Source organism: Suncus etruscus, chromosome 7 (genome assembly GCF_024139225.1).
Source record: "Suncus etruscus isolate mSunEtr1 chromosome 7, mSunEtr1.pri.cur, whole genome shotgun sequence".
Taxonomy (NCBI): Eukaryota; Metazoa; Chordata; class Mammalia; order Eulipotyphla; family Soricidae; genus Suncus; species Suncus etruscus.
The window spans coordinates 61,499,939-61,522,357 of NC_064854.1; the positions used below are offsets into that span (position 1 = coordinate 61,499,939).

Sequence of the window (22,419 nt, forward strand, 5' to 3'; positions counted from 1 at the left end):
TGATCAGTTTACATCCCCCTGACCCCTGGGCACCCCCAATCCCCATGCCTCTGGCCACCTGTTCCCATCTTAACAGTCTCTTCCATGTTTTCAGCCAGGGGACAGGGTGGAAGGGGACAGGGCTGAAAGGACAGGGCTCCCCATCAGGACCCTGCATCATCATCAGAATCTCCCCAGAGTTACAGACAGGTGCTCAGGGCTGAGTTGTCTCCCCAGAACACAGGCTGGGTACCCTGGACCATAGTCATCAGGGGTCCTGGTGAGCACAGTAGCTAGTAATGGAAAATGTGTGAAGGGACTTTTACTGCTTCTTGGATTAACTCAGAATCTGGCCAATAGGCTTGCCTGGGGTGGCTGGAATAGTAGAGGGGCGCCACCCTGGGGTCTACTCATGCTGACCAGACCACCCTACTAGCTGTACCCCATCATCCAGTCAGAAGGCAGGAGTTCATCCCAAGCTCAGCTTCTCTCCTGGAAAAGCTATGTCCTGATTCCACTCCAGTAGGGCCTGGCTACCCGCTGCCCTTGCCAGTGGCACCCTTGGGCCACCACACTGCAGGAAAACCTCTGCTAATCCCAGCTGATAACCTCTCCAGGTAGGACCGAATCTCATGCTCAACCACTTCATCCTCTGCCCAGCAATAGCACACAAGGAACAGTATGCCACCGTGAAATGCTCACAGTCCAGTGGCCTGGAATTCTGCTCAGAGGAGAGCAGACACTGCCAGGGGTGCCCAGAACCTGCTTCATAGACCCCAAAATGTCAGCAGCAGCTGTGTCCAGCACTGCCAGGAGCTAGAACCATCTGATCAGTGGATGTTTCCAACCTAACAGTCCCTTTTAAAAGCTCAAAAGAGGGGCCAGAGCAGTAGCACAGAGGGGAGGGTATTTGCCTTGAATGCAGTCGACCTAGGTTCAATTCCTGACATCGCTTAGGGTCCCCTGAGCTTGTGAGGAGTAACCAACCCCTGAGCACCATTGGTGTGTCCCCCCAAAAAAATTAAAAGGCAACTCGAAAGTAAATCTCTTTTAGAAAAGAACAATTTTTCTAGGGAGGATTTTAAAAGAGAAAGTTTAAATGTTCTATGAGAACAGTGGGAGGAAATTCTCAATGAATAAAAAGCAGGTCTACTCAGCACTTAGTGATCAGGTTCCCCAGGGTGCCCTGGTCCAGCAAAGAATCCAGATAACTCGGAGACCATACCCACCCACCAACATCCAATAAGGACTCAGTCCCTGGAGACTACACTCTCTCACTGATACCCAATAAAGAACCAGCCCCTCAGAGACCACGCCCACTCACCGTTCACGCCCACGGCAGGCAGTACAATGGACATCTTGGGTCTGCTGGTCTTGTTGTGGGTGGTGGCTGGCAACAGCAGGTGGTCCTGGAAGTGACAAGAGTGGTGGTTACCGAGGCCAGCCTGCCAGCTGGAAGTGGGCCAACTTGGGGCAAACAGGCCCAGCGCCCTGTTACCAGACTCAGAGAGGTCGTAGGATTGGAAATGTACAGGGTGCAAAATTTCAAAGGATTTTTCTCCAGTTGAGAGAATGGCTGTGGCTCTGCCCGAAGACTGTGTGCCCAGGGCTCCCAATTCCACAGGCATGAAATTTTCCTATATGTGGATGTACATGGAATCTATTTTGTTAAGTGAAATAAGTCAGAGGGAGAGAGATAGACACAGAATAGTCTCACTCATCTATGGGTTTTAAGAAAAATTAAAAGACATTACTATAATAAGGCCCAGCGACAATAGAGTTAAGGGCTGGAAGGGCTGGAAGAACCCGCTCACAATTTGAAGCTCACCACAAAGAGTGGTGAACTCTGTTAGGGAAGTAACTACACTAACAACTAACATAACAATGTTAAAGAATGAGAGAAGTAGAATGCCTGTCATGAATACAGGCGGCGGGGGGGGTGGGTGGGGGGGGCATTGATGATGGGAATGTTGCACTGGTGATGGGGGTGTTCTGTTTATAACTGAAACCCAACTACAAACATGCTTGTAATGATAGTACTTAAACAAAAATTTATATTAAAAATGTTTTTTTCAGGCCCAGAGAGATAGCACAGCAGCGTTTGCCTTGCAATCGGCCGATCCAGGACCAAAGGTGGTTGGTTCGAATCCCGGTGTCCCATATACCACACCTGGAGGTACTTGGGGCTTACTCCTGACTCTGCACTCAGAAATTCTTCCTGATGCTCAGGAGAAAGGGGAGGCCAGTATGGGATGCTAAGGATCAAACCTGGGTAGGATGCATATAAGGCAAGTACCCTCCTGGCTGTTCTATTTCTTCAGCCCCCAAACTTAAGATAAGCTTGTCCCTGGGGCTGGAGAGATAGCATGGAAGTAAGGTGTTTGCCTTTCATGCAGGAGGTCATTGGTTTGAATCCTGGCATCCCATATGGTCCCCCGAGCCTGCCAGGAGCAATTTCTGAGCGTGGAGTCAGGAGTAACCCCTGAGCACTGCCCGGTGTGACCCCCCCCCAAAAAAAAAACACAAAAACAAAAAAAAAGAAAAGCTTGTCCCCAAAGTACTGCTCTTAAGGTTCTGGGTGAAGGAGTTATGGGGCTGCATACCCAGCACAGTACTGCATGATGCCAACTCAGGAGCTAGAAGCAGCCTACAGCCCTTAAGGCTCCTGGCATCCAACAAAACACTGAAGATAAGGAGCCAGAAGAATCTGGTTTCAGAAAAAGGCCTATTTGTGGGTTTGGGAAAAGGTATGAATATCCATATAAATTCCAGTTAAGGAGAACCTGAGCTTTAGTGTGAACCCCTTTCTGTAGCAACCCTTTTCCCTATTGGAATTATCAGCAATGTCTACAGGGGGCGAAAAGAAAAACACATGGGCAGGTTCAGGAGCAGAGGGAGAGAAGCTGGTGTCTCTTCCACCCACTTCTTTCCTGGAAGCCACTGAAGGGGGTCAGTATGAGATCTGGGGCCAGTGCCTCGAAACACCCAGAGAAGGGCCTGCAGCCTGGCCAGCTCGCAGCACAAGGACACAGTTTTCCCAAGGGGCAGACAAGCAGATTTGAGTGGGCAGCCAGAGTCTTGTTGATTTAAGTACATTTTTAGACAGGAAGATCACCCATTTCTGACAGAAGACATACAATAGCCAAGAGGTAAAACAGGATTCGTGGGCACACATGCCAGGAAAGGGCAAGTTTCATTCCCAGTACTGAAATCTGCTCAGTACCCCCTCAAAATTGAGCAAGAAAACAAAAGCTCCCAAACCCCCAATTATGGTGACTGAAAAAATAAACAGAGATCCCAGCGCCTGGCAGGGGAAGGTCAGTCAGAGCATTAATTCCAAGTCCCTCATACAATGTCCTGTTGAAAGACTGTTTATGTTGTAAATAAATCAAACCTGGGGCCTCACAGATGCTGGGCAGTGCTTTGCCTCTCAATCTCCCTGGCCCTTCAAAGTTAGTTTTTGGGGTTCTTATTTTTCACTTTTTGGGTCACACCTGGAGGTATTCAAGAATTTCTTCCGGTGGTAATTAGGGATTGAACCCAAGTGGGCCACATATAAGGCAAGCACCCTGCCCGCTATTGTGTGTCATTTCCACACTCCTTCCTATTCTTTAGAAATATGAGAACCTTATAAAGACTCTCCCCCAAAAGCTGCTTCTCAAAAAGAATGTATAAACAATTACATAATTTTAAAATATGCGACACTCTGTCGTGTAAGAACTTCTAAACGGGGCCTCTTTAACAAATTGTATGGCATGAAGTAGTGTTTCTGGAACTTTGTCCAATCTTCCTTCTGGTGGCCCTGTTCTACCCACTGACTCCCTGTCCTGTGCTGTCACACAACACACTCACATTCGCCCATGGCCCCACTGAACACACACACACTCGAGATTCACATTTGCCTGTGGCCCCACTGAAAACACATATACACACGATTCACATTCGCCTGTGGCCCCACTGAAATATCTTCAAAACCCAGCAGAGCCATATGGTCCCTGGATGAGAAATAATGTTTAAGGCCCATCACTTGGTCCTGAAACACGGATCTGATGTGTTTCAACCAAGTCTGAGTAGGCAGCTTTCAGGACTAGTGTGGGCCAGAGAGATAGCACAGTGAGTAGGACATTTGCCTTGCATGTGGCTGACCCAGGTTCGATTCCCAGCACTCCAAATGGGACCCAAGCCTGCCAAGAATAATTTCTGAGCACAGAGCCAGGAATAACCCTGATCACTGCCCAGTGTGTCCCAAAAATAAAAAAATAAAACCCATTAATTCTATGAGATTTTTTTTTTAAGGAACTCCCAGGAAAATTAAAACAATCCACCTAGCATAGAGGTTTAAGGTACTGGGAGAGAAGTCATCCATCATTAATCACCCATCATCATGGGTGACTGTCACCCATCAGCTGGTCAGGGCTGGTACTCCAGTCTCTACTCTCCCAGACACCAAGGCCCTCAGGATCCCATAGTCAGCAGCAAGGTCTGGCCCCTTTGAGGGAAAAGGTATCTCCGTGGATGGGTCTGTGATACATGACCCAAAGAAGGCCCATGGAGAGTAGATACCTAAAATATGAAGCATCAGGCTTGGAGAAGGGAGACCTAAGAGACAAATATACCCCCAAGAAATCCTCCTGGCTGTCTAGCAGGGCCAGTTCCCCATTGTCCCCTTGCAGTCAGCATGGAGCATTGTCCAGGCCTGGGTGGAACGAACCCAGGTGCTGAGCAGCGGTAGTTCAAGACCACATAAGGACGAGCAGGATGGGGCAATACGCCACTGAGCCATTGTTTTATTTGAACCTGCCAAACTGGAGGCACACAAGGACACTGCAAAAGTAAAATTAAATAAATAAAAGCCTGTCTGAGGCTCGGACCAAGTAACAGAGCAGAACCCTTGCTTAACCCATCTTTCTTCAGGATGGGGCTGGGGACCTGCGGGTGAAGCCCCTAGACAGTTCACAGTTGTCCAGCCTCTCGGGAGCAGGTGGAAGGAGCCCTTCGCCTCAGCCAAGTTGGTGTGGCCAACAGGAGGAGGCCCTGGCCAGTAGTGGAGGAGGTGCCCCGGTCCACACTGCAGTCCACACTGCGTGCACCTGCCAACCCGGCCAGAGGCTCAGTAGAGCTCCTCGGCGTGGGTGCTGCGGGGCGTCTGGATCTTGTCAATGTTCTTCACAATGACATCATGCAGCGTGGCATACTGGTTGCGCACGTGCAGCAGGATCTGGCGCACGCTCAGGTACTCGTTCTCGTCCACCTCGGCCACTGTGCGCCGGTAGTCCTCGACCTGCGGGTACTTCAGAATTTTGGACACCAGCTTGGCCCGCGTGTTGTAGTAGGTCGAGAAGCGCCGCAGGTAGGAGGCGGCAGTGCTCTCCACCGTCCACAGCTGATCAACCGTGTCCTCCTGGATGGACACCCCAAAGTTGTTGCCGTCCTCCACCCTGGGGATGAGCAGCTGCACCCACATGCGCACCGTGTTGCACTTCTCTCGCAGCAGCTCGATCTCGGGCTTGACGCGCTCGATGAGCTCCACCAGGTGGTGGTTGCTGCGCAGCAGCTGCCCCTCGGCGCAGGGCAGCGCCGGGCCTTTGGCGGCCACCGGGCCGGGGCCTGGGGTGGCCAGTGGGTCCCAGCTGGGCCCATCCCCCGCCGTGTCCGGGGCGCAAGGGGGAGCCGGCACCGAGCGGATCCGCGACAGGTCCTGCAGGCGGAGCTCCTGGACTCGGCTGTCCAGTTCGGACAGCTTCTGCGGGAAGAAGGTGGACACCAGGTCCTGGGCCTCCTGCGCAATGCGGGCCCGAAACGAGTCCACCTTCCCCTGCACATCCTGCTCCAGCTTCAGCGGGGCCGCCATGGCCCGGCCGGTTGAGCGTTGGCCCAGCCGCTGCCTGCACGTGGCCAGAGAGGCCCTTGACGGCACGCGAGCAGCCCCGGCAGGCCCCGCCCCGGAAGTGACGTCGCCCGAGCATTACCCCAGGTTGGGCGCAGTGAGTGAGTGGCCTTTGGCTTTCCAACTTCCAACAGACCTGCCCAGAGCTTCCCCCAACTCCAACAGGCCCGCTCTAGAAGTGACTTCACTCTGAGCGCTGCCCCCTGCTGGCAGAGAGCAGTGGTGCTCCAGCCTGCAGTGTGTCCTAGGGGATGGGGATGGGGGTAGAGGGGATGGGGGGTCCACAGCTTCTGCGTTTCCCCCATTGGTTGTAAGGTTGGGGTGGGTTTTTTTGTTTGGTTTTGGTTTTTGGGCCACACACAGTGGTGTTCAGGGATTACTCCTTAGCTCTACACTCAGGAATTACTCCTGGCAGGCTCAGGGAACTATATGGGATGCTGGGGATTAAACCCAGGTCAGCTGGATGCAAAGGAAGTACCCTTCCAATTACGCTATCATTCAGGCCTGTGGTTCTTCCTCTTGCAGAGTCAGATGTTGAGAGAACATAGTTCTACGTCTGTGTTGTCTTAACAAACATGACTCAAAGCTGGGAGACAATTTCCCTTTTCAAAGTAAAATCTCCTGGAAGAGGCAACAGAAATGACATAAGGTTGTGGCGGAGGGTGTCAGGCACACTTGGTGGTGCTGAAGGTTGGGAACTTGTTCATCCAAACCACAGATATTAACGCTACGACAAACACATGTTGTGCCTTGACTACAATGGATTTACAGATGAAGGCTCCTCTACTGCTTCCTTGAGTAGCAAACAGTTCTCTTCTTCGTTATGTTCATTTTTTGTGTTGTTGGGGGGCCACAGCTGGTGGTGCTCTAGTACTGATCCTAGTTCTCTGCTCAGGATTCACTCCCCACAATGCTCAGGGGACAGAAACAACACTGCAGTCATCCCCAAAAGAATCAACTCTGCTCCTATCCTCTCCTAGTGCCAATTTCTCCGCCACACAAGAGGAGGGCATCTTAAGAAGGGCCAACAGAGCCTATGATCCCAGGTGTCCTTCCATTTCCAGAGCTTTCTCTGCATTTCCACAGCTCTCCTCCAAAGGTCCAGGCTCTTCACCTCTTGCTCTGTCCTGAAGCACCTCCCACCACTGCCGCCTCCTCTTTCTAGAACTGCCCAAGCTTTCCTGGAAGGACCTTCAAGTTCCCAGAGGAAGTGGGTGTGCTCAGTGCCCAGGAGAGCCCTTGGGGCTGGGAGGCAGCGGATGCTTGGAGGCGGCCAAACTCCCCATGACTCAAAACCTCTGACTGGTGGGAGATTTGCTTTATTTGGCTCGGGCACAAAATCTCCATGGACCAAGCAAGGTTGAGAGAAGCAAAGACTGAAAAACATCTCAGCTGAAGGACAATCCAGAGTGAGAGCTTTTGCAGTTTGGGGGTGGGGGAATGCAGGTCAAGTGGAAGCTCGTAACACAATCACTGACACAGCTGGAGCCCTCCACCGGGGCCATGTTTTCAGACATGTCTGTCAAACACATCCCAAGCAGAGGTGATTTAGCCAGAAGTTGGAAGCCCAATTAAACAAGTTATGCCAAAACAGACATGCTTCAGCCCAGAGAAAGGACCTTTCCTAACGTCCACCACAGCCACCATCCTCCTGGCATTTTCCTTCTTGGCACGTACCCTAAGCTGGAACCCATACCCATTATCTAATGCCTGCTGTTGTCTCCGGGCCATAGACTTCACTCTGTGCGGCCAGCCACCGCGTTGGCAGAGGCTCTGAGACTCGTGAGGCTATGTGCATACAGGCGAACAATACCCACAACTGCTGCACAGCCCAAGTTTGGGCTCTGAACAAAATGCCCGACCCACAGAGTCATCCTCTGCCTACAGGAAACAGTGCTGACATAGGCGGGAATAGAGGTCCTTTCTTCCTGCTGAATTGAGAGTTGGGGGGCTACATAAGCCCTCACTTACTGTATGTTCCCTGCCCTGCCAGCAATGCGGCAACAGGTATGGTCACCATCAGACACTCAGGCACTGCTGTTCCTGCACTGTACTGGGCTCAGCATCCAGGCTCTTTGGAACTCAGTGGCAGCGAGGAAGTGCCAGTAGGTAAGGGATGGGCAGCAAACAGTCATGCAGACAGGAGACCGCATGCTACATGAGCTCTGCTGGTCTAGGGCACCCTGGGCAGGCAGGCATTCCTGCTAATTAACATCACATAAGTTATGGTTTCAGGGAGTTCATAAGCAGCAATTTGGGAGGCTGAGGATCACGAGGCTGAAGAGATTCACTCCCCATAATGTGTTCAGAGATGCTCCTGCCCAATAGACAAACTAAGAGAAAGAGCAGAATCTGCCTTCGAACCCAGCCCTGCTCTGTCTCCCCCATTGCAAGCAGGGGATACACACATCTCACCTGCTGTCATACAGGTTAGAGGCCCGGCCTTAAGTGAGCAGGTGCCATCCCCTCAAAACTCTAAGTTTCACTCCAAAGTCTACAGGCAAAAGTTGAAAGGTTCACAAGCCAACTTGAGGAAATCCTCACACCCAGACTGTAAGTGAAGCTTTTCGGGGATGGGTCAGAGAGGACAAGAGGGAACATGCTGGCCTTGCCTGCAGCCAATCCCAGGTTCCATCCCTGGCACTGCACTGGGGTCTTTGAAGCATTCCCTGAGCCAGGAACCTATACAATATATACAACCTATACATTGCTAGATGAAACCCTAACACAAAAACAGTAGCAGCAATAACAACAAAAATTAGACTTCAACAATCTAACAGTATCAGAAATTTCTACTCCTACAACAAAGTAGACAAAAAGACAACAAATTTGGAGAAAACGTTTTTTCTTTCTTTTTTTTGGTTTTTTGGGCCACACCTGTTTGATGCTCAGGGGTTACTCCTGGCTAAGCACTCAGAAATTGCCCCTGGCTTGGGGGGACCATATGGGACACTGGGGATCGAACCGCGGTCCTTCCTTGGCTAGCGCTTGCAAGGCAGACACCTTACCTCTAGCACGACCTCACTGGCCCCAAGAAAACGTTTTCAATTTTTTTTTTTTTAGTTTTTGGGTCGTACCCAGCAGCACTCAGGGGTTACTCCTGGCTCTATGCTCAGAAATTGCTCCTGGCAGGCTCAGGGGACCATATGGGATGCCAGGATTCGAACCACCATCCTTCTGCATGCAAGGCAAATGCCTTACCTTCATGCTCTCTCTCCTGCCCCACGTTTTCAAATTAATTAAATGTTAAAAGGGCTCAAACACGGGTTAAACTTTCTACTCAGTTGCAAGAAAACAAGACCAGTGAAAAAATGGGCAAAAGACTTGAACGAACACTTGTTTTTTTTTTTTTGTTTTGTTTATTTTTTTTGGCCACACCCTGTGACGCTCAGGGGTTACTCCTGGCTATGCGCTCAGAAGTTGCTCCTGGCTTCTTGGGGGACCATATGGGACGCCGAGGGATCGAACCGCGGTCCGTCCTAGGCTAGCGCAGGCAAGGCAGGCACCTTACCTCCAGCGCCACTGCCCGGCCCCTTGAACGAACACTTGGACAAAAAAATTTTTTTTTTTTTTTTGGTTTTTGGGCCACACCCGGTGACGCACAGGGGTTACTCCTGGCTATGCGCTCAGAAGTTCCTCCTGGCTTGGGGGACCATATGGGACACCGGGGGATCGAACCGCGGTCCGTCCAAGGCTAGCGCAGGCAAGGCAGGCACCTTACCTCTAGAGCCACCGCCCGGCCCCAGACAAAAATTTATTGAAGGTAAATAAGCCATGAAAAAGATGCTCAGGAGGGAATCATGAATCAGTGTCAATGGGAAGCTTTGGCCTGGGGTGGTGAGGTACCAGAATATGGGAAAGACCAAAATGCTAGAGCTGCTCAAGAATAACCAGGCGGCCGGGGCCGGCGAGGTGGCGCTAGAGGTAAGGTGTCTGCCTCGCAAGCACTAGCCAAGGAAGGACCGCGGTTCGGTCCCCCGGCATCCCATATGGTCCCCCCAAGCCAGGGGCAATTTCTGAGCGCTTATCTCTACAAAAGTGTAGCTACTCAGTCACAACTGTTGTATTTGTAGTAAACAAATGCAAGTGAACAATGAGCAAATTGTCCTTCCTCTGTCTCTGCACAGACCACCACAGACAGGTAGGCAGGAACACCTGACCCTACAGGATAGAGAAATGAGGAGAGGGCTAGATCATCAAAAGAATCCCATTGGCTACCCTTCGAAACCTCATTAGCATAAGGGTACATTCGCTCACCTTCAAAACCTTTAGTAGGGCTCGAGCAATCCAACTGGTTGTCCTATAACTTTATTTGCATAAGAGCACACACCCAAGTCATCCTATAAGGGCATGAGTGATCTAAATGGTCACCCCATAATCATCCCCCACACGCCCTTATTTATTTATATACATGATCCAACAAGTTTTTTTTTTTTCAAATAGATCATGGTATGGGGAGCAGAAACAGGTATGGGATGGGATGTATCACAGAGATTGTAAACACAGAAGGAGAAAGAAGGTGGTGGAAGATGCCAAGGAAGGGTCAGGTCTCGAGATGTACTAAGTAAGATGAATCCTGAGGATGTGCTTCTATGAAACAAAGAGCTAGGACATGGAGCACATCGGGTGCTATGCACAAAAATATCGACTCCATAGAAATGAGCCTAAGAGTCCTGCCTACAGGTGGATATAACAAACGTAATGCAGAAGGCCCAGCTGCGTGATGCTGTATGTCAGTCATGTATGTGTGTATATGTGCTCGTGTGTGTGTGTGTGTGTGTTTGTGTGTGTGTGTGTTGAGAAACACTCTTCCACCTGCCCTCACTCTCAGCCCTCAGTCTGGGACAGGCGCCTTCACTATGCCCCCCCTTTCCACCCCCACACCTCCGTCTTCGCTCTGAACTTGGTACATTTGTTGGCAGTGGGGCTGGCTTTCCTGTTTCCTCACTTTTCCTGGTCAGCACCAAGACAACAGAGGCTGTGTCTGTCCTCACCCCCGAGCCTGGGTCCCCACCAGCAGCACCTGCATAGCCCCTACCCCCCCAAGCCTAACCCGTCTTCCCCCCACCACTCCCGCACTCTCAGCTCCTGGCACCTCATCAACATTCATTAAATAGCTTCTGAACAAACATCTGCTGAGTACATGGAAAATGAAAGCAGGAGATTCGTGAGCTTTCCATGAGCAAGTAGCAGGCCAGGGAAAGTTCTGCAAACATATCATTATGGGGTTTACTCCTCTGGGGTTTACTTCACAACTGAAACTTTCCATCTAATTACGACTAAGGGTGAAGGAGACTTTGCTGTTTGGTTTCGCAATCACAATTTTTAAGTGACTCGAACAAGTTTCTGAATGTTAAGATTTTATCTGAAGTTATTTTTATGTTTTTGTGGGGGTGCCCTCTTTTATTTTGGCCACATCAAGCAATGCTCAGGGATTACTCCTGGCTCTGCACTCAGGGATCACTCCTGTGGTCCCCAGGGAACCCTCTAGACTGCCAGGAACCAAACCACAAGCAAGGCAAGTGCCCTTACCACTGTCTCTCTCTAGTGCCAGAAAACGTTTTTCTTTTGAGTTCACTGGGGTCTCAAATACAATCTACAACATGTTCTTTTTTTTTTGGAGGGAGGCACACCCAGAAGCACTCAGAGATTTCTCCTGGCTCTGCACTTAGAAATCACTCCTGGCAGGCTCGGGTGACCACATGGGATGCCAGGGATAGAACCCGGTCAGCTGTGAGCAAAGCAAACACCCTCCCTGCTGTGTTATTGGTCTAGTCTAGCCCCATGTTTTGGGGTTTTTTTGGGGGGGCCACACCTGGGGGCGCTCCGGGGTTACTCCTGGCTCTGCTCTAAGAAATCGCTCCTGGCAGGCTCAGGGGACTATATGGGATGCCGGGGATTGAACCCACATCCATCCAGGGTTGGTTACTGTGCTATCACTTGGCCCCATCATAGTTTTTTGTTGTTGTTGGTTTTTTTGTTTTTTGTTTTTTTTTGTGGTTTTTGGGTCACACTTGGCAGTGCTCAGGGGTTATTCCTGGCTCCAGGCTCAGAAATTGCTCCTGGCAGGCACGGGAGACCATATGGGACACCGGGATTCGAAGCGATGACCTCCTGCATGAAAGGCAAACACCTTACCTCCATGCTATCTCTCCGGCCCCTGTTGTTGTTTTGTTTTTGTTTTTGTTTTTGTGCTACATCCAGTGGCACTCAGGGGTTACTCCTGGATGTGCTCAGAAGTCACTCCTGGCAGGCACAGGGGACCATATGGGATGCTGGGATTCGAACCACTGTCCATCCTGGATTGGCTGCCCGCACGGCAAATGTCCTATTGCTGTGCTATTTCTCCAGCTCCATGTTCTTATTTTTGAGGCTGGAACTGTTGGCTTCAACAGGAGCTCCTAGGATGTGCTTTCTTTTTTTTTTTTTTTTTTTTTGGTTTTTGGGCCACACCCGGCGGTGCTCAGGGGTTACTCCTGGCTCGCTGCTCAGAAATAGCTCCTGGCAGCCACGGGGGACCATATGGGACACTGGGATTCGAACCAACCACCTTTGGTCCTGGATCGGCTGCTTGCAAGGCAAACGCCGCTGTGCTATCTCTCTGGGCCCAGGGATGTGCTTTCTTAACTTATACTGCCCTCTGTGCAGAAGCCCAAACCACCAGCCATCTGTCTGTCTGTCCTAGACCAAAGCTGGGCAGAAAAGGGCCATATCCCCTGTTGCTGTACCCACTGAACGTGGCCTCTCAGTTGTTGTAGAGATCAATGGTTCCCTATCTCTCCTTCCTGCTACTCCAGAACAGACATCTGGAACTAACTGGGGTTCAGCACAGTATCGGTGTGGCCAAGACCCTCCTGAGAAAAGGAAGGAAGCAGGGAGTGAATGAGGTGCCAGATGGGCACTGATGTCTTCTGGATACTTGAGGGCACACACAGGGTCCAGCGACCACTGACACTTTAAAGGGAAGCTCAGAGCCTACCTTCCCATGGGTCCTGGCAGGTCAGCAGGTGGGGGATTCCTGGTGGAACTGCACACATTCCAGAAATGGACCTAGTCAGCCTTACCCAGGCCCCAGCAGATGCCTCACTTGACTTCTGCAGGAAACCACAGAGCACCTGCCATATCCCCAAATCCTATGATGGTATCCAGGAGACAGCCAAGGAGAAGGGGTTGCCCCTCTGGTCTCTGGGGAGACCAGCTTACTGTGGGTATACCACACAGGCCAAATGAGGCAACCATCAGAGACTGGAGCATTGCAGCAGCATTTTCTTAAGGCTCTGGAGCGACAAGACAGTGGGGAAGGCGCTTGTCTTGTGTATGGCTGGCCCAAGGTATCGAACCCAGATAACCCAAACAGTCAGTTGTGGTCCCACCAAAACCAAAACTAAATACATCAACATTTCCTTGACAACAAATCCAATGATGACAGTGAATCCAATGACTCTACCCCAGCGAAAGAACAGGTGTAATTTCTGACACAGCTCAAACCCAGACACTGGCCAGGCCCAGGAAAATCTGACTGGCTGACATCATTAACTGTTCCCGACCTTAGCGGAAGGGCAGAAGGCCCATCTAGGGCTGAATGAGCCAGAATCCTGGGCATGGTACTGCCCAGGTGGGTGGGTGCCAGAATCAGGCTTCGGCCCTGGCACCACACTCACAGCCCGGATGGAGCCATGGGGCAACAGGTCTTGAGAAAGCACCTCCCATGGAGCAGGTGGGGCTGAATCCATGGCTACCCTCAGGGTCTCAGGCCAGCTCTATTATCTGCATAGGGCAGGGCGCTCCTGCATTTCAAGCAAAAGGAAAGGACCAATGAGAAGCAGGTGTGGGTGTGAGGCCCCTGTGGGCGCCTGCTAACCCACAGATTTGTGAGAACATCAACAAAGGGGCACACTCACCCCCCCTAACATCTGTGCTCAGATGCTCAACAGGGCAGTGACACCCAGAGGGCTGGAACCATAGTTTGGCCAAAGGCGCTCACCGCTTCCTTTCCTCATGTTGGGGTTTTAGGTCAAACGGGGCCATGCAGGCTGGGCAGGTGGTGGTGTGTGTAGAGGGGAGGTACTCGCAGCAAAGTTCTTTCCACCCTGCTCTCAGCACTGTCCCCTTTGATTCAAAGTGACCTTCGCCACAGCACACTCTCCCATCTAGATCACCATAGCACTCCACCTGACATGAGATTCCAAAGCTGCTAATTCAAATCATGTTTTCTTTTTTTTTTTTTTTTGGTTTTTGGTTTTTGGGTCACACCCGGCGGTGCTCAGGGGTTACTCCTGGCTGTCTGCTCAGAAATAGCTCCTGGCAGGCACGGGGGACCATATGGGACACCGGGATTCGAACCAACCACCTTTGGTCCTGGATCGGCTGCTTGCAAGGCAAACACCGCTGTGCTATCTCTCCGGGCCCTCAAATCATGTTTTCGAGAAAGAAAATCACCATCTCCATTTCAGTCTCAGTCTCTGGGGAACTTCAAAAGAAACTCATGAGGTGGGACCCTCTCCCCCCAGATTCATTCTTACTATGATAGAGTTATCAAATTTCGAAACCCATTAAACATGAGATCAGAGGAAAAAGAGCCATAAAACCTAAACTGGGGTCACAAGAGCCGTGCATGATGTCCAGTGTGTTCAACTGGGTAACAAGAGGGGCAGCTTGATCCTGTTTCGTTTTACTTTGTTTGGCACGTTATGATTGGCTGATGATTTTGAAATCACTTTCATTTCGGCTATTCATGCTTTAGCTGGACACTGAGTGGATGAGCTGTCCTGGAGGCCCACCTGGGGAGGGTACAAGCCCTACCCCTCTGGAAAGGTCCCGTCCCCTGCCCAGTCCACCACAACCACAAGAAAACTGCTCCATCTCTCCAGCACATACCAGGCCATGAGCGAAAACTCCTAACAAGCTCCTTGTTAGGACTTGGGGAACTCTGGCCGGCCCCAACTTGCAGTCTGTTTTATGGGGCTCAATCTGGTTTCAATTCCATAAGCTAAATTTCTGCAGTCCTACCGCCAATAAACAAAGTCGTTTTTCAACTTTCTCCACACACTGCTTCACACAGAGAAACATTAATGCTGGTGAGACACAAACAGTGGGATCTGTTTCCTTCACAACATCTCCCAGAGAGAAATGCCAATTCCGAGCTGAGTGTCTCCAGTGGGACAAGTCTCCTCAGCCGCGTCCCATGCTTTGGTATCATCTGCTCTCACACACATGCGCAGACACACACATCTACATATACATACAAACACATACACACATATACAAATACACAAATGCACATGTATATAGAGGCACACGTATAAACACACATGCAGGCAGACACACAAACACACATATGTACACACACGTACACACACACACACACAAAACAATAGGAATGCATTTCAGAAATCTCACTGCTGCCCTTTTTTGAGTGTCCCCAACAGTCAGTTAAATGACCCCATGTCAGAACCAAGGCCAGCTGAAGGAGGCAGATTTAAAGACAGAATTATCCTTGTTGGACCCAAATTTCAGAAAACCTGCCCAGCATATCAGGCGACAAGAGCTGGTTGTGGAAGAAGTGAGTGAAAGTACCAGGGACATATGCTCGTGGGGAAGAGAGAGAGAGAGAGAGAGAAGCTCTTGGGGGCAAGGGGACCACCATATTGTAGGGCCAGGGAAGTAGAGGAGAGGTGGCAGGGAACAGAGGAAAGAGCACCATTCCCCCAAAGCCTCTGTGCTCCTGAGAAAATGAGCTTCTGCCTGAGTGAGGGGGGCCATAACAGTACTCATTAGGAAAATCACTGGTTGCTTTTGTTTTCAGTCTTTTCCAGTTAAGATTTTCTTTCTAAATGTATCTTCACATTTCTTCCAGCTTGAGAAAGAATTTGGCAAAAGGCCATGAAAATAGAGATAAAGTAACTGGCGGTGCCAAGATCTTGGATGGAAAGTGCTCGGCCCAGGTCCTGGAAAGGCCATGCTCAATGTGGCCAGCTGCCACCAGGTTTACCAACACCGTCCCTGCAGCCAACATCTCAGCAAGTGGCAGAACCTGGGGGTCCTGGACCCCAACACATCTTCTCAGTACATCTCAGGGAATCTGATCCCCAACAGACCCCCCCAGTATCTCTCAAGGTCCTAACCTCCACAACACGCCTTCCCAGTATGTCTCAGGGGTCCTCACTGTCCAACACGCCTTCCCATTAACTCTCAAGGTCCTGACCCCCAACATGCCTTTCTAGTATCTCCCAGGGTTCTTGACCGCCTCCCAACACCTCCCCAGATCTCCCAGCTCGCTCCCTGCCTCCATGACAGCCTTCCCCAAGATCTGCCTTCAAGGGTCATCTGATCCGGCCATACCCCTGCAACGTGAGTCTCACCCTACTTGGGACCCCTGGGCTTTCCCAGCACCCTGAAGGTGCTGACAGAGCACAGCTACACCCCACACAAGAATTCTGGCTGGGAGGCTAAAGCCCCCAGACCCGAAAGCACAGAGCCCAGCACCCCAGTAGGAAAACCAAGTTCTTGGGACCCCTGGGCCTTCCCAACACCCTGAAGGTGCTGACAGAACACAGCTACACCCCACACAAGAATTCTGGCTGGAGGCTAAAGCCCCCAGACCCGAAATCACCGGGCCCAGCACCCCAGTAGGAGAACCAAGTCCACTGAGTGTGAAAGAGACGGCGAGGGTAACAGTCAGATGGGGCACCTGTGGTCACAGCTCCCAAGGGAGCCCTGCTTTGAGATCTGCTCCACATTTGCCCCCCCCCCCTCACTGTGGGCCCTGAAGAATTGCAGGTTAGCACAGGACCCCAACACAGACACCTGATAGTGTTTCACCCCAGGAGTGAGAGAGATAGGATGATAACGGGAGGGACGTGCTGTGGGGCCTGCTCACTCAGGACCCCTCAGAGCTCAGTCCATGCATAGAGAATGAAGACACTGTGGGTCAGCCTGGCTGGCTTCCACCCTGGCACCCCCATTCGGGCCTGAATGTTTCTCCCAGTGGACTCACCCTCCGGAATGACACGACGTAGAATGTGTCTCCCCGCCTGTGGATGGCTTCAAAGAAGTCCTGGTAACTCTGGGGTGATGCATAGTACACCTGCAGCTCATTGCCAGGGTTCCTGGGCCCAAAGAGGGGTAGTGTGGCCATCAGTGGAGACCATTGCAGGAGGAAGGAACAGTGGGGAGGGGATGGCAAGGAGGGGAAAAAGAAAGGAGATGGCAGGGGGGGTTGAACAAAATTAGGAGAGCAGTAGGAGGGCTATCGAGTGTGGCCTCACCTGAGAGTGCTGGTGTCCGTGTACTGGACGGTCATCAGTTGGGACCCCGAACCCTGCTCCAGAGCACCCTACAAGGAAACATGATTCATGAGGTTTGAGCACCAAAACTGACACTCAGCCATACTTAAAAACCCTGCAGCCAGCAGCCAACAGACAACTGACATAGCCCTCTGGTGGCTGCCTGTGTCCCAACACGCCATGTTCCAGCCTGAGAAAGGCTGGGCTAGGGGACAGTGGGGAGGACACTGGCCTTGCATGCTGCCCACTGGATTCCATCCCTAGCATCCTGTAGGGCCCCTGAAGCACCATCAGGAATGATTCCTAAGCGCAGAGCCAGGAGTAATCCTGAGCACTGGCAGGTATGGGAAAAAAAAGAGTGGCCTTGACATAATAAAGAGAGGCTGCTGGAGCTTCTGGCTTAGTCAGGATTAGCCTTTCCCCTAGCAAATCCGACTCACCCAGACCTTCCACTGCCATACAGGAGAGCCTGTCAGCCATGACTGGGACAGAGACATGTAGTGAGGACAGAGACATGGGTGAGGAGAAACACAGGATGGGGCACAGAGCCCTGGTGGGGACAGACACAGAATAGGGACAGAGACACAGGGTGGAGACACAGATATGGGGTGACGACAGGGACCCTTGGGGGAACAGACTGTCACCTGCAGGGCCTGGCCTCTCTGCTGCCGGCTTGTCATCCTCCGTGACTTGGTCCTCTCCACTTCATGCCTGTGGACCCAGCCTCGGAGCTCATGGGTCAGCCTGCAGACAGGGCCAGAGACAGCAGGTGAGAGTCGAGAGGCATGTGGCATTAGAGATGTGGACACACTGAGGCAAGGCCTTCAAGGACCTAGGGGCTGATGCTGTTAGACCCCCAAATGTCACAGCACCACACCCTCTGCCCACTGGCTCACCTGAGTGACTCAGTGGTGTTGATGAGGGGCCGGCAGGGAGGTGGCGGGATGTACAGCAGAGGCTCATCCCTGAGCACCATCAGGGCCTTGTTATCCGACACAGTGTGCTGGGCCCTGAAATACAGCGGCCGTGGTCATGGTCAGGCAGTGCTGGCATCCACAGCATGATGAGCAACTCACCAGGAATGGAGCAGGTACCACAGGCAAAACGGAGGAAAAACCGTGCCCAGCCCTGTGTCAGCGTCGGACCTAGAACATCCTCATGTGTGTCAATACAGCCTCTCATGTGAAATGCTGAGGCCAGATCTGTCTCCCTGCAACCTCCCTAGTGTGTGTGTTCAGTGGTAGCCTCAAGCATACAGGTAGGCCGACACTGGGCTGGGCCCCAGGACTCTGTCACATTCGCGCTCACAAGCTTTCTCTCACTGGGCCCCACCACCCCTTACCTGTAATGGGTTTTCGGGATGACCCCATCTGAGGCTTCTGATGTCTCCTTGGTGGAGAATTCTAGAAGGTGCCGGCCTGGACGCAGGGGGCTCCTTGAGGGGCTTGGCTTCCTAGACTCCTCAAGCATGCTGGGGAAAGAGGGGAGCACTGAAGGGTGCATGATAATGCTCACGAGAGTAGCCAGAAAACCAGGGGAGGGACCACATAGGGCTGTGTCTGTGACCCACAGAACCAGGGTCTAGGTTCAGAAGGAAGCTGAGGGGAGGGGAGGGAAGGGATGAGGCAAGATTTGCCAGAGGTCCCACTTAACCCCAAAGCATTCCAGTCAGTCATCCCTCACACAGGGACAGGAGATCACTCATCCTACATTAATGTACTGTTTTTGTTTTGGGGGCCACACCCATTTGACTCTCAGGGGTTACCCCTGAGAAATTGCTCCTGGCTTGGGGAGACCATATGGGACATCGGGAGATCAAACCACATTCGGCCGTCCTAGGCTAGTGCTTACAAGGCAGACACCTTCCTCTAGCACCACTACTCCAGCCTGGGGGTGGGGGGGTCCACCCTTTTAAGAAAGACCTTAACCAACTATTATTGGCTGACTAGGGCTATAACCCCACCCCCCCAGTGAGGCTCAGGGCGTGGAGAATTGGTGACAGTTTGAAGAGGTAGTTGGAGCATCAATCTGACTGAACAATCAGAAAAGTCAGGCTACAGCTTTTCTCCCTGATTTCAATCCACCTTTAACTATCTTTTTTTGACTACTTATCCTTTACTTTGTATACCTGTTTCTTTAACCTGATCCTCAATCTGACCTTACCCTGGTCCCAAACTGAGCTTTCTCTCCCTCTTTCTCAGTATCCCAGCCTAGGGGATTATCATAAAGCCCCTGGCTTCTTTATTAAAAAAGGCTTGAAGTATCTTGTCAGAGTCCTTCCTGCTCAGCCTCCAACAAACCAAAGACCTCTGTGAACTCTGGCAACCACAAATTATACAAGACCTTTATGGTTTGGGGGCCATTCCATCACTATCACTGTCATCACCACCATCACCACCACCATCATCTTTTTCTTCTTCATCACCACCACCACTACCACCATCATCACCACCACCTCTTACCGCCTTCACCAACATCCATCATCATCACCACCACCATCTCTTACCACCTTCACCAACATCCCTTATCAGCACCACCACCACCAGTTCATTTATTGGCTTCACCACCATCATTAACATCATCACATCATCATCTTCATCATCATCACCACCATCACCACTATCATCACCACCATCATCACCATCACCATAAGCACCACCCTTACCAGCTTCACAGGAAGGAGCCGGGCAAAAGCGGAGAGCCACATCCTCCCAAGATTGAAGGACCAGGTGGGAATCCAGGATTTGAAATCGAGCTGCTGCATTCAGGTTCCAGCAGGCCAGAGAGCCACCTTCTGCTCCCCCTCTTTCCCTCCCTCCTCCCTGCTCACCCCCTCCTGCACACTCACCTACTGGGCCCGTAGTTGAAGAAAAGAAACACCAGGACAATCATGACACACACGGGCCTGAGTTTGGGGTTGGGCACCTTGAGCCTCTGGTTCTGAGGAGTGACCAGAGCCTGTGAGAAGATGAGGTTTGCTGCCCGCCTGGGTCCCTGTGCAGCCGCCCACCTCACTGCTCACCTCGGACACCATCTCGTCGAGCTGGCGTCTCAGGCAGCCATTCTCACTACGCAGCTTCTCGTTCTCGCAGAGTGCGGCGCGGAGCCGGGCCTCAAGCCCTTGCAGATACTCCTTCTTCTTGCGACGTGACTGGCAGGCCGACTCCCGGTTCTTGATCATGCGTTGCTGCCGACGCAGCAAGGCCACCTAAGGGCAACGGCATGGGGGATGTGGGCACAATCTGACCCACCAGGGGCTGACATCACCGCCCCCAAAATCTCGGTTCACATCATTGATCATCAAACCCAAAGTCTGACCTCATCGACCCCAAAAACCAGCTCCTTCACAAGGGAACTCGATGTGTTTTTTTTCTTTTTTCTTTTCTTTTTTTTTTGGTTTTTGGATCACACCCAGCAGCACTCTTGGCTCTGTGCTCAAAATTCACTACTGACAGGCTTGAGGGACCATATGGGATACCAGGGATCAAAACCAGGTTGGCTGCATGCAAGGCAAAAACCCTACTCACTGTACTATCACTCCGGCCCCCAGAACTCAATGTTGAGATGCAAATGCAATCCTGGGGCATGAGGCCCAGACATGCCTTCTAAATGCCGCCCTACAGGGCTCTATCTCCGGGTTCCCCAGGGTTACCCATGGCCTGGTTTTCCCTAGAGAAGCATCCCAGAAGAGGCCTCCAGGTATGGGCGCAAGTGTCTGAGGGTGCACATGGATACTGGTGCATTCAGGTATAAAAATAAACAAGGGTGCCCAGTGGGTGTCCCCAAAGCACTGCAGAGTCCCTGAAAGCAGTTGATTCTGTGTCTGTCCCGATTTCCCCTCCTACTCCAGAGCGTCAGTCCCCAGGCCTGAGTCTGATGTGCCTGCAGCTGCCACATAGGAATAATTGAACCCCACAACCCCACCCCTGAGCATGGACACTGACAGAGATGATCCAACCCCCCAACCTCACCCCTGAACATGGCAACAAGAGGGGCTCCAACAGGCATGGGCCCAGGCAGACTCACAACACTGTTCCCAGCACAGCTTCCCCCATGAGTGGTTAATTAGAACCAGGTGCCTGGCCAGAAGGAGGCAGGCCCGGCACGCAGCAGCCAGACACAAAGGCCAAGGTAGCAGAAGCCACGTCAACACGGTGGCCCACCCACAGCCAGCTCAGGGCAGAAAGTCTGGGATGATGAGTCGCCTTCTGGCTGATTCTCGACAGAAACTGATGCCAGATCCCGACTCAGACCCACAGATAGCAGCACCAGGGACCCAATGGACATGCTGAAAGGTCCTGCACCCTGCAAAGCAGGGACAAGGAGCACCCATAGGGCACTTATAGGCATACACAGGGACATTTTATGGAGCAGACAGACAAGAAAAAGGCTGATGTACCAGCTTCTCCCTGCAACCCCAAATCCCTGGCAGTCAGACCCTGCCCAGTGGCGCCCCTCCAGAGAATAAACACCCCCATACACCGGGCCCCCTCCTTGTACTCACGTCAGAGCCTGCACTCCTCGAGGGACTAGGCAGCATTGGCTTGGCCAGTGACAGTTTCCCGCTCTTGGGGCTACCAGCTCCTGGCACAGGCACCACGTTCATCACATGGTTGGGCAGCGGTGCAGCTCCTCCAGCCACGGCCAACATAGGCTGGGCACAGGGCAGCACTTGGGGCGCCTGCAGCTGCACCACAGTGGGCTGGGAGAGCACCACAGTCTGCGCTGAGGGAGACACAGCAGTGATGGGTCAGGGCCCGACAAGAGGGCCTCAAGACTCAGAACTCACTATTATTTACTGCTTTGGTTTGGTTTTGGGAACACACCCAGTGGTGCTGGGGGTGGGGGGTGGGGATGTCACACCTGGCCCTTCTCAAGGATCACACCTTGTAGAGACTCCATGGTGAGGGATCAAACCCTGCCTTCCCCCAAACCAGCTCCCCAGGCCTGAGCCATGAAGGGGAAAGAACCACAGAGCCACGAGTCTGCAAGGCCCCCTGGTGGACAAAAGGCAGAAATGCATACAGAACCTGAGAGCTGCCAAAGTCCAGGGCTCACTCCAGAACTGCTAGGGACACCCAAGAGAGTAACAGGGGCAGCTCAGTGGGCTGGAGCGCGCGCAGAAGCGCAGGTTGGGCCCCTGAAGCTCATCCCCAGTGCTATATGCCCCCCTCTTCCAGAGCACAGCGCAGGGAGCAGTCACTGAGGTTGGGTTAGGTCCAAAGGCCAAGTCAAGAGACCCAAGAGCCCAGAATAAGAAAGAAGCAC

The 22,419-nt window shown here is 52.1% G+C and overlaps 2 protein-coding genes across 2 annotated transcripts in view; both read right to left on the bottom strand.

Moving 5' to 3' along the window:
- ATF6 (activating transcription factor 6) overlaps positions 1-22,419 on the bottom strand; it is a 31,897-nt gene that overhangs the window by 3,478 nt on the left and 6,000 nt on the right. Inside the window, exons 7-15 of the mRNA XM_049776475.1 lie at positions 21,656-21,876; positions 20,174-20,359; positions 20,000-20,091; positions 18,494-18,622; positions 18,048-18,161; positions 17,796-17,895; positions 17,134-17,201; positions 16,863-16,974; positions 1,304-1,388 (exon numbers count right to left, since the gene is read on the bottom strand). Coding sequence (XP_049632432.1) covers positions 1,304-1,388; positions 16,863-16,974; positions 17,134-17,201; positions 17,796-17,895; positions 18,048-18,161; positions 18,494-18,622; positions 20,000-20,091; positions 20,174-20,359; positions 21,656-21,876 — 1,107 coding nt within the window. The remainder of the gene's footprint in view (positions 1-1,303; positions 1,389-16,862; positions 16,975-17,133; positions 17,202-17,795; positions 17,896-18,047; positions 18,162-18,493; positions 18,623-19,999; positions 20,092-20,173; positions 20,360-21,655; positions 21,877-22,419) is intronic.
- LOC126013476 (proteasome activator complex subunit 3-like) lies at positions 4,901-5,830 on the bottom strand. Its single transcript, XM_049776594.1, has one exon. It carries the CDS (start codon positions 5,828-5,830, stop codon positions 5,090-5,092), a length of 741 nt encoding a protein of 246 aa, XP_049632551.1. The 3' UTR covers positions 4,901-5,089.

Bases quoted from the DNA above. Each gene is read 5' to 3' on its own strand.
- LOC126013476 (XM_049776594.1), bottom strand. From the start codon at position 5,830: ATGGCGGCCCCGCTGAAGCTGGAGCAGGATGTGCAGGGGAAGGTGGAC.